Raw genomic sequence first — 17,731 nt, forward strand, 5'->3', positions numbered from 1 at the left:
ATATATAAGAAAAAAAACAGTGCTTTCGGAAATATTTATTTCCTTAGCTATAAAATAAGTAAAACATGTAAAGCTAGTACTTACCTCCGTCCTTCAGGGGCGGAAGTTCCTCCTCCTCCAATTTCAAATCGGTTTCTTTTGGCAATCCCTCGAAACGTTTAACTAATGTAAAGACTTTGGCAGAACTAGGTCGCGCGGTATTTGCAATTTGACTTGACATTTTTTGGTTTGTTTTCGAAGGTAACAGTCGGATATCACTCAGCAAACTTACTGTACTTTTTCTGTCTGAAATGGTATTATATATAAACGATTTTATATCTTATCAATAACGGCAGATTTAGTGCTGAGTACCTAACACTTATGTACTTACGAGAGCTATAAAATAAAGATAAAGAATGACAAGTCATTCTAAGGTTCAACCACACTATGGTTAAAGCACAACCGAGGTAGAACATATGAACTGAAATTACACAGTTATTTAATTTTTTTTTCAAGGCAAAATTATAGTGAATTTAGTACTTGAGAAAGTCAAAAGTGTCAACAACAGAAAAATACCGAAGAAAAAACAGGACGTAAAATTATATACCTATAAATTTTTTTAATTATGGCTTGTCGATAGATATTGTTTACTATTTGTTAAATGTGTGCAGTCCTTTATAGGTAAATTGGTCTAGGTGACCATGATTTGCGTAAGTATAAAAAAACTCATAACGTGGTTGCTTAATCTCTCAACAAACGGTGACGACAAAAATATTTCCGTAATGGGACCATTTTGTGGTTTTTGCTGCAGTTTAAAATGTGACCTTTGAACTGAAAGAGTTGTGTATCAGGTCAGCATTAGAATTCTACTAGTTCTGATTCCTTTTTGTTTTCTTAAGTCACTGTTTTTATAATTTATTTTAATATTTTAAATCTCATGAGCCGCGAAATGCGCGAAGGCGTGGCATATCCGCATAATTCTTCTAATAAGCACGTTGTGAAAACATTTACTCAGAATTGGACCATGTGCCTCATTACAACCAGAAATGAACTAAGGCGCTCGGGCATCAATAAAGTCAACTGGCGATCGTTCGTTATATATATTTTTATTGCTTAAATTAAAATAATAAAGAATAGGGCATTTTATTATGATATTTGTAATCGGAGCAAAGGCTTGTTTACGCTACGAGAGCTCGAGATAGACTGTGAATAATTGATGTAATGTTTTTAGGACGTAGAATAATTTAGGCGACGGTCGGAATTATGTTTTTGCGCATATGAAGGTCAAAGCTCATAAGATTTTGAAACAACTCTACAAGCCTTCAAAGTTGTCAAAAATAAAACTAATTTAATAAATAACTTCATAACCTTTTTACCGATCATGTTAAAATTTGGGACATTTATTTGGACTGTTATGGCGTATTATTTCTTAAAACTTTAGTCAAATCGATATACTGGGTGATAGTTTTCTCCGGTTACCTCTCCCTTTTAGCGGTCACACTTTTACAGTGATCGTATTTTTTTATAACGAGCAACATTGGAAAGCTCGTTTCATTTAAAAAAATATTGTCGTTTGAGAAAATCGCCTACAGAAAGCCATTCTTGAGAAAAATTGCATTATTTGCAGGTCTGTATGTTTCGATTTGCGCAGCAGTGTCACGGATCTAAAAATTTAAGTTCAGTAGGCGATGAAAACAAGATGTTGATTGCTGTGGCTATCAGGTAATGTCATTATTGTTGTGTTTCTTTAGGATTCTCATCAGTCCACACATGCAAATTATGAAAATTTACAACTCCGTTCCTTGTAAAACAAAATTCATTGGTACAAAACTGTGGGGTATTCCTTGTCCACCAAATAAATATCACGCCAGGTAGCACTCTTAACTCTTTATTAGGTAACTAATTGACAAAAACCGTTCAATATGTTGGTCAACTACTCGCGAATATCCCCAGATTGCCTGCCTAAGGGTACGGTCAGTGTTCCGGTAGTACTACCTAGAAATTGTTGTGTTTATAATACCTAGATGAGGATCGTTATTCGTTAGGATTTATGGCACTGACAAGTACTCCTGAAACTGGCAAATCTGCTTCCATACTATTTCTTATTTGTAAATATTATTTTCTATAAATACAGAGGCGTGGCAGGGAACGTGTGTCCCCACAGTACCCCCATGATAGTGCTAACGTTACTCAGTAGAAACGAATAGAAAGAAGAGAAACTATATACACATTAGTTGAATCCGCCTTGCAGTCGATCTGGGAATCGGACACGTCTCCCTGCTCTTGTGCTTGTGACGTCTCTGATGACATTGTCTTTCTGGATATCGTGAGGACAACCCGGGTTGATTGTTTATAAAATCCAGATGTCGGAACTGGCAAGGCGAGCACAGCTTGTTCTTCTGCGTAAAGGCGAAAGTGAAGGGTTTATGGTCGGTGTATACGGTGACCGATATTCCTTCTACCATGTGTTTAAAATATTTCATGGACAGGTATATGGCGAGTAACTCCCTATCGTAGGCTCCATATTTTTGCTCCGCTGTACTAAGTTTCTTAGAAAAGAAATCTAAGGGTTGCCAGGTATCTTCTACAAATTGATGGAGGTACGCTCCTACGGCAATGTCTGATGCGTCGCTAAAAATAGCCAGTGGTGCGTTATGTTCGGGGTGTGTCATAAAGGTTGCTTGAGCTAGACTCTCCTTACTAGCCTCAAATGCGCGAACACCTTCTGCTGTCCAATTAATGGGCATTCTTCCCTTCACATTGCCTTTTAACAGTTCGTTCAATGGGGCCTGAGTCTGTGCGGCATTGGGTAAGAATTTCTTTAAAAAATTTAACATACCCAAAAGTTGTCGCAGCTTTTTCGCGGTATCTGGACGGGAAAAGGACCGGATTGTGTCGTCCACTTTCTCAGGTAGCGGGCTTGTGCCTTTTCAGAAATTAGGTAGCCGAGAAATTTTACCTCAGGTCTCCCAAAAATGCACTTCGCGAAATTCACTGCAACACCATATGTCTTAAACCTTTCATATAACAACTCGAGGTGTCGCAAATGTTCGCTGGGCGACGTCGATGCCACCAAAATATCATCAATGTAAGCGAAACAAAAGTCTAAACCTTGCAACACTTCGTCTATAAACCGCTGAAAACAACAATTAATTAGGTACTCTTCTGCTGGATTGTCACATAAGCAATTTAATACTACATTGTCCTAGTACACAGTATTCTGTCGGCACAAATAATCACACAATAAGGCTTTATTAATTTTAATAATGGACCCTCTGGTATTATTACTTAATAAAGTTCCTCATATACCAAGTACATTTTGGTAGACGGTATTCTACTCACCGACAATAATCTCATAGTTCCGGTATGAGTTGGAAATGTAGGTTTGTTTGTCTCTCTGTGCATTTTGCTTTAGTATTGTCTTGTGAAAACTATAAATGGTACGTATTTAGGAATAAATTATTGTTTTTAATCTCTGGTACAAATAATTTTCAGTTCTTGCAAGTCATTTAAAATGTTTAGAACATAAATTTATGAAACAATTAGTTTAGCGCCTTTATTTTGTTTTAACAGGAAGTTAATCCTAAAAAATGTGTGTGTAGGTGTATTTATTTATTTACAGTTGCTACAATCATTTTAGTATTTCAATATTAATAAAGTTATATAATTTCAAAATCGTTTTTTTATTGGATATTGGATATTTACCCTGAGTTTGTCAGTCACATACTTTTTTGAAATTTAATATACGTCTTATTTGACAATAAACTGCACTTATCATAAATATGATTGAAACCCTAAAGCTATCTATAATCGAGCATAGCTAGCCCTTACTGACAAAAAAATCGACTTTTCAATTTGTGCTTTTTAAAAAAAACGCAAATAGACTATTAATACATTGTTTTTAAGGAGGTAAGTGGATTTTACCGTAGAAGTGGAAATTGCTATGGATAACGGGAGGTAAGTGAGGTAACTTACCTCTCTAGGAAAAAAAGCTCAAGCGCAAAATCGTCCTCGATTGGTAAATAATACTTACCTCCTTTATGGTATAAATAACTATTAATTTTCATTGTTTTTTAAATTCATTCAGTTATCAAAGCCTATATACTTATTTATTTATTTTTTTTGAGAAATTTGACGTAAATTGATTAGCAATTATTATAAAATATTCATTGCTCGTTGCAAAATATGCTTTTTCATTTCTTTTAATTTTTCACAAATGAAAGAAACAAATCTCTAATTTGCTCAAAATACATCCAACCGAAAGAGCGAATTAAGGGAAAGAATAACTAAGTTTTCAGGGAAAGTATGTACTTCCCAAACATTTAAACTGTTCCGAAAAATATTCGATATTTGAATTATTTTGGTTATTTTTATCTGTTATTGATCCTCTAACGGCCAGAAATAACTACACATACTACATATTAAAACAACTACTTACTACATATTAGAAACCTCTCAAAAAATGCTTATCATATTTCATGATTGTTTTTTAAAGATACATATTTCCAAAAGTTATTTTGGAAAAAGAATTATAACGCTCTGTATGTTGAAACTAAAGACGATATATCAATATCTCACAGAAAATCGTCTAATATATGTTAATTCCCTTACTTCTGCAATTTATGGTAGGTACGCTTTTTTCTAAAACGCCCTGTACAATTTTTAATACAATGCGGTACCTAAACTAAACGCATGTTATGACTCTTCTATTTCTTTGTTCCAGGAATCCTCTAATAAGTCATAAAAGCCATATCGCAGGGTTAATTTTAGCTCGTGGGGGATCAAAAGGTATCAAATTAAAAAATATTTCCAAAGTAGGCGATCGTACTCTTCTAGCGACATCTATTAATGCATTAAGAGAAACTGAAGACTTATCATCAATATGGGTGTCAACTGATAATTTTTTTATCGCCAAAGAAGCCCATGATGGTAATGGTCAAATCATCAAAATAACATTTTTATAAATGTTGATTTCTAGCTGATGTCAACATACATTGGAGAACGCCTGAGTCAGCAACTGATACTGCTACATCCATATTCGCCGTCCAAGAATTTTTGAAAGTTCATCCATATATTGACATTCTTTGTCTTGTCCAATGCACGTCCCCTTTCGTGAAAGCAAGTTACATTCAAAAAGCTATCGACTTGATGGTAATTAATGAGTGTGTTTTCTCAGTATCCAGGTAAATTCATAAAAAATATCTAATATTCGCGACGTTCTTTTAATCTTTAGAAGTCACATCTAAAAGGAAAACAAAATAGTTTTCCTTCCATTTCCGTAACCAATAATTTATTGGATCTTTGTTAATCATTTATCTTTAAAAAGTAGGTCAGCAGGCAACCATAGATTCTTTAAGTGAAAATAATAAGACTTTCTTTGGCATTGTTCATTTAGGCGCTTTTGTTTTCAAGACAAAGTGTCGAAATTACAATTTAAAAAGTGTATTTTATTATTTAGAGTACCATGACGGTGAAACGAAAAGCGGACACTACGGAACATTTCAGAGGACTGCCATTATCTGAGAAGTAGCCCAAAAAGCGATATCAACATCAAGGCCTAAGCGTCTGATTTTGCACTTTTTGCCTTTGCATAGTGCAATTTTAATCATGAAAATGGTTACGCGGACGAAGGAAAGGGGTCGTAACACCCTTAGACCTCTCAACTTTTTCTTGAAATCGGACCACATTTCCTTCTTTTATTCTTTTATTTATTTTTACTTCTGCAAAATGTTTATTTAGGACTTGGTTTAAGAGATATTGTAAATTCTTTGGATAATATGATAGATTTTTTTTCGTTTTCGACTTTGCTTGTCATTCTTAAACAAAATACCTATTTTGAGATTCCGATTTTAATTTTGGTAAGATTTTGGTTAAATACATCAGTATCATCTTACTTTACTTAATCTAATTCGAAAAATTGAAATACTTAATATTCAGATTTTTAATTTTANGAAATTAGACCAGATTTCCTTCTTTTATTTATTTTTACTTCTGCAAAATGTTTATTTGGGATTTGGTTTAAGAGATATTGTAAATTCTTTGGATATATTATGATAGATTTTTTTCGTTTTCGACTAAGGCTTGCCATTATTAAACAAAATATGTATTTTGAAATACTGATTTTAATTTTGGCAAGATTTTAGTTAAATACATATCCTCCTACTTTACTTAATCTAATTCGAAAAATTGATCTTAATATTCAGATTTTTAATTAAGTTAGCTTCACTTAGAATGTGTCCACATGTTAGAACCGAGGTTAGAACTTAAAAAACAAGACAAACGTAAAACATTAATATTAAAATAAAAATTTATAGCAGATGTATACAAATAAATAAAAACTGATACTATCCACTGACATGTTCGTCAGGTTTATTTAATTTAGAATCCCACATATAAAAAAAGTTACAAAATTTCGTAAACCAAGCCCTATGTCAAAATTTTGTTGTAATAGTGAAATAAATAGAGAAATTTTCGACCTAAAAATAAATATATTTAAATCACAGGTGCAGGAAATTGTTTAGAAAAGTCTTTGCAAAAGTTCAACTGAGTAGTTACTGATACAACGAAATTATTACTAAAATCATTTCTTTAAATTGTAATTGTCAAATAAGTACCTTGAAAAAGAAGAGCCTAAATGAAATGGCGTAGGGTTAACGGCTTGACCTACATTTTTGTAACAATCTGTTTAACACAGGTGCACTCTAACAAAACCCGCACTGAATCTTTTAGGTCCTTTAAGCTCAGATGGAAAGAGGAGAACAACAAATTGGTTCCTTTAAATTTCGATCCCAAACGGAGACCGAGGAGACAGGATGTTGGTGGAGAATTATTAGAAAATGGAATGTTTTACGTCGCAACGAGAGGATTGATACTGAAGGGAATGTTTCAGTCTAAAAGGTAGGCTTGCTATTTGTCTCCAAAGGATTACTAATTCAAATAATTCGATAGATATCTAAATGATTGTATGAAGAAGAAAGAAAGCATCGCTACCAAATTCGGTAAATTATGTCATTGTGTATACAGGGTTAGGGGTTGGCTGCCTTAATTTTAACAGGCGATAAAATACAGTAAAATATGCAAAAGAACCTTATATGAATGTTTATCACTTATTTGAACTTCTTTATGCTTAATTCTAAATTCTAAATTCTAAATCTAATCCAATTTTTAAAAAATAATTAATTAAACATAAATTTTAAATTCAATAAAATTCATATCGAGCAACGAGGTACTAAGCTGTCCAGCAATACGCAAATCAGTTGGTATCTGGAATTGAACCATATCTGAGTGTTTTTTGCGTATCACTATTTCCTTTTCTTGAGGTGTTTTCCAGCGAGTGCGCGAAAATTGGATTCGAAGGTGTCATGCGTGCATCAAAAACGATGCTGGACATTTTGAGCATATGTTGTAGTTTGTCTTGTACTTGTACGTTTAAAAATAACTGAATTTTGCTTTTTGGTAACTACCTAAATTATTTTTATTTGGACGACATGAATCTTTGGGTACTATAAATAAATATTTTTCAAATTCATAATTTGATTAAAAGTTAAGTTCCTTTTTTAAGAGATTCATAATTACTAAAATTCGAGCTAAAATTTAACCACAACACTATCTTCGTAGTACAAAATCGATACATTTTATTTTATTTATTAAAAAATTGGAAAACAATTGCCTTGAAATTTACTAAATGTTCCACAATAATAGCTGTTTACATTTTTTCCGTAGGACAAGTAGTACTAGCTGTATTTTGAAAACTGTTAATCTTACGCCCCTGTAATATGCAACTTTTTTGTCATTTATAATTACTCTATCTCATGCTAAAGTAATGTCAGTCAAACCTCTTACACCGTGTATAGGATGTCCGAAATCGAATGGGTCATACTTTAAGGGTAGCTTGTTTAAATCACCTTATCTTCATTCAAATGTCAATACCTACTGAGATCATGTATAGTTATACCATGTACTGAGATATAGATCCCCAAACGCTGTTTCTATGCGGATCTACACTGAAAGGGTTAGGTAGATGTACCCATTGTCATCTGTAGTATAGGAGGGAATCGGATACAGACTTTTAAATAGGGGTAAGTTGGTAAATCCCAAAAAAAACTTACGGATGTAATTAAAAAAGATAAGCCATTTTTTTGTAGTTTATTTAAAAAATGTAGTTAACTGTCATTAGACTTTGACAATAGCTTTCCCGAAATTTACACCATTCAACATATCAGTGAAAGCTTTAAACATGTTTTCAAAACCCTCTGTCACAGTCTCAGGATATTTTAACTTTCCTTCTTGTATCCAAGTTCTATTTTGTTTGATACCTTCAAACCAGCGGTCTGCCCATCTATGGACGATAAAACCTTCCATTCTTAACTGATGAGACAATAGCGGGTACTGAGCAATAGTTGCTAAAAATTATGATATGAGTAGTACTAGCAGTTATACATAAATACAAAAAATAAGAAACAAATCAGTGTTATATTAGGTATAGTATGAAAATTTTGTTGTTGTCAACCAAGTGCAGGATAAAATAATAACAAAAATGTAACAAATAGTTTATTTTTAGTTTATGATAATAATTATAATCTTCAGTTACCTTTGTGTTTTATAACTGCAAATATTGTAAGTTGTTAGATTGTCAGTTTACGGGATTAAGTGGGCTTTTCTGCTAAATATAAGCCGAATTTAAAATCAAATAGAAACGTCGAAAACGCTTAATAACCGACAAACTGTTACAATTTTGAGCGGTGCAATTTTTATGCAAATTTTCAAACGCAAACCGTGAAAAATTATTTCAAACTCAAAAACTTACCTGTTGGGATACTTTTATCATTATATGCAGATATAGCTCCAGATACCGCAACTCTTCCAAACAAATTCATGCAGTACATGATAGTATTACTTATCTCACCACCAACCTGAAAATCTTACAGTAAATACACGCAGTGTTCCTAAAATGAGGAGCAGCTATGCAAAAGCCGATAAATCCGTTTTTAAATTTTTTTTAGTTGGGCACGGTTATGGCTTGGTTACATCTAGATTGAACAAAGAACGTTGAATTCAATGAGAAACGGCATATTAAAATAAGCGACTAACCAAAAGCCAATCAATCCATATTTCGACCAAGCAAAGAGCGTTAAATCCATGTATACTAAATTTAACAGATTTCTTTAAAAATTTTTCTATTGTTTAATTTCTTCGTAGTTTCATAGTTTATCGCGAGATGGTGCAATTTTCACATACATGCAGTGCGTAAATATGAGAGGGTAATAAGACTTATCTTGGTACAAAAAAATTATATTTGAGATGGCCTACGAAGAACAGGAAGAAGTTATATGTGATTGTTTAGAAGACGATGTTGGGTTAGATTTTCACAATTTTTTTGTTTCGTTTGATATTAAAATTTTTGTACTTTGAACCACATGTGTATAATTCAAATAAAAATGTATGGTATATTGTGTTGTATTTTTCCATAAAATAAGTAGAGATTAAGCAGAAATCGGTATATCCTAAATATGATTTAGCAAGAACCGACAAATCCATTTCAATTGAGCAGAAGTCTATATATCCACATAATAATTGAACAAAGGGCAATAAATCCAATTTAAAAAGTGGAATAAAATTTACATTTAATAAAACTGAACAGTAAGCAATATATATATTAAAACCATGATTAAACTTATAAAACCAGTGCATAAAGTTTAAGGTTACAGTGAATAATTATAGTTACAACTTTTTCCTAGTTATCTCAAATCACATATTATGGATTTATCGGCTTTTGCGCAGCTGCTCCTCAAATACAATGTATGTCAAACTGAAAGCAGGTGCATGGTAGGAAATTGCATTTTATGGTTTACAAAAAGTTACAGGGTAACCCACTATCAAATACGCTAATAAACCCGCTAAATTGCGAATACGCCCTCACAGAGTCTAGACCAAGATCCCTAGATAAGTCTAAGGAAGAAGTGAAAGGTGTAACGTGTAACTGGTAGCGACTAGGTACACAGGCCAAGGCACTCGAAAAACCACGTACTTTACATTCTTTTCTACTATATAGCCGCCGAGGTATCCGAAATATGTACTTCGTATAAAGAATTTCTGCACTTGCTGGACAAACTAGGACGGCTGTGCAAGACATTTTGCGGGAAAACGGACTGCATCCCTATCATTATCATTTACCAACCGGTACAAGAACTTCTTCCCACGGATCTTCCCCAAAGAGTTCGTCTTTGTGAATGGTGGAGCAATCATCTGAATACCCTTTCAAGAACCTTTTTCTGTGACGAATTTCCACAACGATCACGGTCAATTGAAAACCCTCATGCTTTCGAAAAATTCATTTTCAGATAACATTCTCCGTAAACGTTTGGGTTGGAATGATTAATAATAAAGTTAACGCACCACATTTCTTCGACGGAAATTTGAACAGCAAGATGTACCGGTCATTTTTGGAGAGCGATTTACCTCTACTCTTCAAATCAGAAGGACGATGTTCTTTTTACATAATGGTGCTCTGTCCCATTATTGGAAGAGGTGTCACTAATTTCCGCAATGAAAAATATCCAAATCGTTAGATAGATTTTGGTGGTCCCCTTGGTTGGCCACCGGGATCTCCGGATTTCACCCTTAGGACATTTTCATGTGGGAACATGTGAAGACACTTCCTTATTGAATGGGAAAGCCTAATTGCGTTTGATAAGGTGAAAAACAATAAGGAGAATTACAACTGGAAACGAGAGCTTCGACAGAGGATTGAGTTATGCATTGCACAAGGCGGTGGTTATATTGAGCAGCTGCAATAATTACATTGTCATTACGCTTTTATTAAACTAACCCACAATTTTTTCTAAGCCCTCTGATCGGAACAATGTAATTTACTCTTTAGCAACTACCCATACGACCTCGCAACTTCAAACCCCGATATTTCAGGAACCATTGAGAATTCCAGAAAAGTGAATGGAATCAATTTCGCTTGAAATTAGTCATAGAATTCATATACGAAGTATTTCGGATACCTCGGCTGGCACCCTGTGTAATTGTATGTTCAATTTAAATGAACAATGAACTATATACAGAAAATTAATAAAATTTTATTTTTCCAATTGTTACACATCGTAACACATATCTGCATCTCGAAAAGACCGTGTTTCATTACGTTTTTTCGTTAATTTGTGACGTAGAATCCGCCACTAAAGTTTGACCAAGTATTTTATTTACACCCTGTATAGTCATATACAGGATAAATTGTTAAATGTGTAGTAATGGAAGTAATTTTTCAAAATTAAGATTATTTTAGGGGAGGGAATACTCTTTGTTAAATCCTTGATGGATTATAGTTTGAAACATTTTAAGATAGAATTAAAATTTAATTATGCAGTAATCTTAACACAAATTTTATCGTCACAGTAAGGAAAACTCCAAACCATTGGAAAATTAGTTTCAGCAAGATGAATAAAATTTAAGACTGTACTATTTGTAACAAACAAATACTTGTCTATTAACTTAACAAATAGACCGCAATACAAAAGTAGCGAATATGAAATTTAAAGAAATACCTAAGGTATTTTTATTTTGTAAGCATATGCTTTAAATGGAAAAGGAGTTCGCACTAATACAGAAAGCTTGTTGTTTACGCCAACACTCGTCTCGAAAATCATGTGAACTGAACATTGAGTTTATACACCAGATAGGTACAAATAACAGGACACAGACATAGTTGCCAAAAAACATTACCGGATACATATATATATAATTTAGCTCTGCGACCTAGTTGGTCCATGGCTTGGTTGACTATCTTTCTCCACTTGTTTCTATCCTTTGCCTTTTCTTTCCACCTGACAATTCCCAGTTGTTGTAAGTCCCTCTCCACCTCAGATTTCCATCTTGTTTTCGGTCTTCCTACCCTCTTCTTACCGCCAATTGTTCGTTCCATTACCATTTTTGGTATCCTTGTCCCTGGAATTCTTTCAATATGTCCCATCCATCTTAATCTTTGTGCTTTTATCACACTTACTATACTTGCCTCCTTATATAAGCTTTTTATTTCCTCATTTGTTCTTCGAAACCACCCTTTTTTTTTACCTCCAAAAATTTTCCTCAATATTTTCCTCTCCCATACTTCCAATCTTGTTTGTTCTGCTATATTCAACGTCCACGTTTCACTGGCGTATGTAACTACTGGTCTTATCACTGCCTTGTACAGCCTTATCTTTGTTTGTCTAGAAACGTTTTTGTTTCTCAGTATTCTCTGCAACCCCGCTACACTTTTGTTTCCTAACATTATTCTGGCTTCGATTTCTTCCTCTATTTTCGGTCTTCTTCTAAATAAAGTGCCTAAATATGTGAAATGTTCAACTTCCTCAAATCTGTACGTTTTCCCTCTGTTTGTATCTACTTTCAGAAACTTGTCTTTTTGATATTCTTCTTCCGACCATTCCATGTACTTAGTTTTTGTCTCATTAATATATTTAACTGACTGCTCATCTATTCTCCTTATTACCTCTTTTAGTTCTGCTTTATTTCTTGCTAACACTACAAGATCATCCGCAAATGCCAAACACTGATGTCTTTTATAGTAAATAAGGCCTGATCTATTAATTCCTGCATCTCTTATGACTTTTTCTAGCACTAAACTAAATAACACTGCTGATAATGGATCCCCTTGTCTGACGCCGTTTTTAACTTCGAACTCTTCCGTGCATCTATTGTTTACTTTTACTTTATTCTCTGTCTTTTTCAATGTTAGGCGTACCATGTTCCTTATCTTCTTGCTGATTTCTAATTCCTCTAAGACTCACTTCAAGACTATAGCTCACTTTTTATTTTGTCATAAGCTTGTTGGTAACTACAAACAGAACTACTGTTGGCTTACCTTACATAGGATAGGCCACAAATATTTTTATGGAGATATACAAAATTTCATATAAATTACATATAAAAAATAGATTTAAGAATACCGTGTAACACCAGCAACACTGCATAATTGTTGGTCTCCCGCTCAGAGCAAACAAATTATACTATACGTAGAGTAGAGTAAATTTGACTTTTCTATATTTCTATGTTATTCTATGTTATTCAAAAAACTGTTCATATGCCCACAGTTAAACTGTACACATTCAAGATTCGTCCTATATAATTCATATCCAATGAACCATAAATTTTTCACACTTACGTTGTCAAAATAACAATCTATCCCATTAGGTGCGTACTCCTTGAGCTTCTGCTTTACATCGTCCGTTTTATAATTAATAAAATTGTCAAATCCTAAATCCTCCACTAACCATTTCCCCTTTTCGTCTGATCCCGTTACGCCAATGACCTTGCACCCTTTGATTTTCGCTATTTGTCCCACAACGTTGCCTACTGCTCCGCCTGCTCCTGTCACGACGACGGTTTCACCGGGTTTAGGCTGACACAATTCCAGCAGCCCGAAATAGGCGGTATTGCTAAAAATGAACAAACATTAGGGTCATATGGCACTACGCTAAAATTGGAACTAATTTCAGTAATTAACTAAGAACTTTTTAATATTGCATAGTATCACATACAAATTGCAACAAAAATTGCTGCAGTTTCTGTATGATACTATGCAAAATTAAAAAGTTCTTAGTTAATTATTGAAATTAGTTCTAATTTTAGCATAGTGTCATACAACCCTATCATTACATTATTATGATAATGGAATTGTTCGATTTAATCTTAAACTCAAAAAATCAGCCGAAACTTTCTCTCGACATTGAAAACAAATAGTTGAGGAAACATTTAACCACATTTAAGAAAAATTAATTATTAACATTATAAATATATATTTTAATATAAAACTTATTGAGGACCACTGACGCACAGAGTTTGTCTCGGAAGGCGTACTATGCAGTGTTGCCAGTGTTCCACGGAATTCTTAAACTTTATCTTTTTATATGAAATACATACTAGAAAAAAACATGTTCTTAAACGATAGGCAAAAATTTTTAAAACTTTGTGGTTGATGCTCATGCGTAAAAGATTGACTTCCATGTAAAAAGCTGTCCGCGAAATGTACATGTGAATGAATGTATTTTAACAAAAAAATGAATCTCCTTAGATATTTGAAATTTTGCAAAACGACTCTCACTGTACTCAGAAGAATCCCTATATTTTGGCGTCACCATTAGGTATTTGTTTACAATGAACAATGACAAACCGTTACGTTTAAGCCCAACATAATGCGATGCTGATTGCTTGAATCTCGCAAAAAATTACACCAATCACAACCGGTGAAACAGAATGTAATCTTGATTTTATTGTTTTAATAATTTTTTATTTTACCGAAATTTAATTGCCAACGTGAGGGAAATAAAATTACTGTCCCAAACAAAATTGCTGGTCACGCGGCTTGTAATCATTTATAAAGGTTTTGTATTGTACACATTCAAGATACACTGTATATGAGCATTTTAACGTTCTTACCCTGGCATTCCCAATGTTCCCAAAGCTAGGGACAAGGGTAGTTCTCCAAAATTTGGTATCAGCCATGCCCCTGCTAGACCACTGGTAAGTTTTTCCCCTGTAGAAATTGTGTGGGTTCTCCACCCGAATTCACCAACCACATGTTTACCCACTGGGAATTTAGGGTTTTTGGATTCGATTACCCTGAAAAATTGATGAAATATTGACTTAAAAGTCTTGTGATATCTGCAGTCTACACTAAACTAAAATCGATTCTTTTTTACAACTAAATGGTAAATTTGTTGTATAACAACTGATTCCAAACTGCGCGTCAGTATTTGATTGTACACAACTCTGTTTTCAACAACATTTTTACACAGTTCTTAAGCCTGTATCAGACAATGCAATTTTGTTGCAGGGATTTTGTTGCCGCGATAGAATCCATGAAATATTTCTTATCAGATTATGCAATTCTGTCCCGGCAACTGAATTGCATGAATTAGAACATGCTCTATTCCGTGCAACAAAATTGCATAGATTCTAGTTACTTTATGAAGATTCGTTTATTACCAACCTAGTTATTGTTGCCTGTTGATCATGGTTGTTGTTAGTAACACCGTTGAAGCCATTATTAAAGCTATACAGCAATTTACTTTTAAATTTTCATCCATTGCAATGTTTTGCTTGAATAAAAAATAATTGTTTACAAGATACATACAAGAAATTTTACATGTTAAACAATGCACAGTTGGTGACACTACTGCAAACTAAACAAATTGCAGCAATTCTGTCCTATAAGCATTCATTATCCCCGCAACAAAATCCCCGAAATTTTGTAGCTGCAACTAAATTGCATTGTCTGATACAAACTTTATTCTCATTCATATATTATAGTTTTCCTTCCTTTGTTAATATCTTAAGTTGACTCTAAATATAGCACAAAAAATAAATTCAATCATAAATATAGTATAATGAATTTACACTGTTATTTTTTATTGTGTAAAAGACATATTTTATTCTTGTACTTTCTGTGATGAGAACTAATATAGGCAGATATATCAAATTAATTTTCATATCTATTGTCATTATGACTGAAAGTACATTTTAGAAATAATTTCTGTGAATCCCCTTACCAACTGAAATAACGCTTGAAGAACCGGTGATTTACCGATTTATTAATTAAGCAACATTTATCTGTATTTGATAAATTTAGGCTATTATTTGATAAAAAAGTATACTTCACTTGCGAAAGTATTGTTTCTTGTGACAGAATCTTGCAATCAATTTTATTCTGTATCTAGGTACTTTATAGTTAAACCAAATTTTCTCTTGGTAAGTGCATTGTTTTTTTTAATCAACTAAAAAAAAAATATTTGAACAAAAAATTATATAATCGCTAGAAATCGCACATTTAATAAACGTTTCTCTAATCTGTAACTTTTGTTCGTAGGACTATCGCCCAAAGCGATGTGTAAATTACATTTTTACTATTATTACAATTATTATTTTCGGTGCAACGCTTAATATCCCTATTTGAACAGGTCCATATTGCATCGCATTCTAATATATTACAGTAAGTCGGTGCAAATATACCACTCAAAATGTTAATGTCAGTCAATGAAGGACAAAAAAATCCTAGGGCGGCTATTATGACTATCACCATCTTTTCAACAGTATCCAATCTACAGAAATTTTAACTTGCTTAGATTTTCTAAAATTCCACAAAAAGACTGCTATAAATTCACTGAAAATTACGCATAAAAGCGTTAGAGAGAAAATTCTAGTCAAATTTTTAAGAACGATGCGAACAAACATTAAAATTATTTTCATTATTCCATTATTATAGCTTCATACTTCATATACTACAGTAATGTCAGATACTAATTATTAGGGCTGTCAGAACTGATCCGCGGGATATAGGCGTACGCATTACTTATTAAAAAGCAACAAATTAAATTGTCTACAAAACACCACCATAAACACCAACGGATAAAAACTAATTACGCAATATCTGCATGACAGCAAAGGCAACAGTATACTAACGTGACGTGAAAGGCATTCTGAGGCAACGGCTCACGCATATTTCTGTTGAGCCGCTTGGCACGCCATTGTATTGCGGCTCTCTCTAACAGCCCTACTAATTATTGTCTAAAATTTGTATGTTTTGTGAAACACAACTGAAATATAACTGAGGTTTTCTGAAACTTGATCGGTATCATGGGAAAAATGGAAATTATTTAAAAAATAACTTACTTAGCAACTTGTGAACCTATAAATGTTGATCCTAATTTTAGGGTGGGGGCATAGCCTCTCATGTAAGGGTCAACACTTAAGTACACAGCTTCAGACAGAAATTCTGGAAAGAAATTAGAAATTATATACCTACATGAGCGTCTGCAGAAAAATTTCGGAGGGAACAAAGAAACACTCAGGCATTACCACGTAGATAATAAAACATCAAAGACTAGCGCTTGACGTCGCTTCAGGGGTGACATTGATAATTCCCTATACAGGGCCGGCGGAAGGGGTGAAAAAGCGAAGCAGATGTTTCAGGCGGCATTTTTTTAAGTGCAGCATTTTAAGACTTGATTATTAACTTTCGTAAATTTCAGAAATTGAAAATTGGACAAAAATCTGAAAATAAAACATTTTTTGACTTCGAGAGGTGGCAAATACGAATATACAGCGTTGTAAAAAAGTTCTGCATAAAATTTATATTTTCGTTAAACAATTTTTTTTTCGAAAAACGGTGAGACCCGTCGATTTTTATTTGATCCAGGGCACCTTGTTATGTGGAAAAATTTTTTTTTCGATAATCCACTTACGGCAGCGGTGACATAATTTTCTTTTTTTAATGACAACGCATATTTTTTTCGTTCGAAATTGATGACAGTGATAATTAACTAAACAACGGTGTGAAAATTTCGATGTCTTACATAACAATTTTTTTTAGAAAAATACACCTTAAGTTCTTAAAAGTGATAATTGTCTACTTACACTATTAATGGCTCCGAAAAGGACAAAGTTGACAAAATTACATTTCAAACGAGTAAAATTACACTAATGTTTGTGTAAGTCTAGCGAAATTGTTCGAATTGCCCACCCTGTACCATTTGGCATTGTCCTAAGCGTGTGTAAACGCCGTCTACACTTCGTTCAAGCATTCCCGGGTCGATTTGATTTATTTCAAAACGAATACGGTTTTTAAGTTCTTCCAAATCACCTGGTCTGTTTGTGTACACACGCGATTTCAAATAGCCCCACAAAAAAAAGTCTAGAGGTGTTAAATCAGGCGAACGCGGAGGCCACTCGATTGTTCCGCGTCGCCCGATCC

General features: G+C 33.5%; 2 protein-coding genes across 2 annotated transcripts in view; both read right to left on the reverse strand.

Annotated features, from left to right (window-relative positions):
• Positions 1-286, reverse strand: part of LOC108909269 (prostaglandin reductase 1) — a 9,454-nt gene extending 9,168 nt beyond the window's left edge. The window contains exon 1 of the mRNA XM_023456528.1: positions 85-286. Within this exon, the coding sequence (XP_023312296.1) occupies positions 85-220 (136 nt within the window). The 5' untranslated portion in view covers positions 221-286. The remainder of the gene's footprint in view (positions 1-84) is intronic.
• Positions 287-8,090: 7,804 nt separating this feature from the next.
• The window catches only part of LOC108909268 (prostaglandin reductase 1), a 12,135-nt gene continuing 2,494 nt past the window's right edge, over positions 8,091-17,731 (reverse strand). Inside the window, exons 2-6 of the mRNA XM_018713557.2 lie at positions 16,651-16,753; positions 14,419-14,601; positions 13,145-13,418; positions 8,786-8,891; positions 8,091-8,381 (exon numbers count right to left, since the gene is read on the reverse strand). Of these exons, the coding sequence (XP_018569073.1) occupies positions 8,152-8,381; positions 8,786-8,891; positions 13,145-13,418; positions 14,419-14,601; positions 16,651-16,753 (896 nt within the window). The 3' untranslated portion in view covers positions 8,091-8,151. The remainder of the gene's footprint in view (positions 8,382-8,785; positions 8,892-13,144; positions 13,419-14,418; positions 14,602-16,650; positions 16,754-17,731) is intronic.

The sequence above is a fragment of the Anoplophora glabripennis genome, unplaced genomic scaffold, assembly GCF_000390285.2.
Source record: "Anoplophora glabripennis isolate ALB-LARVAE unplaced genomic scaffold, Agla_2.0 scaffold306, whole genome shotgun sequence".
Lineage (NCBI taxonomy): Eukaryota > Metazoa > Arthropoda > Insecta > Coleoptera > Cerambycidae > Anoplophora > Anoplophora glabripennis.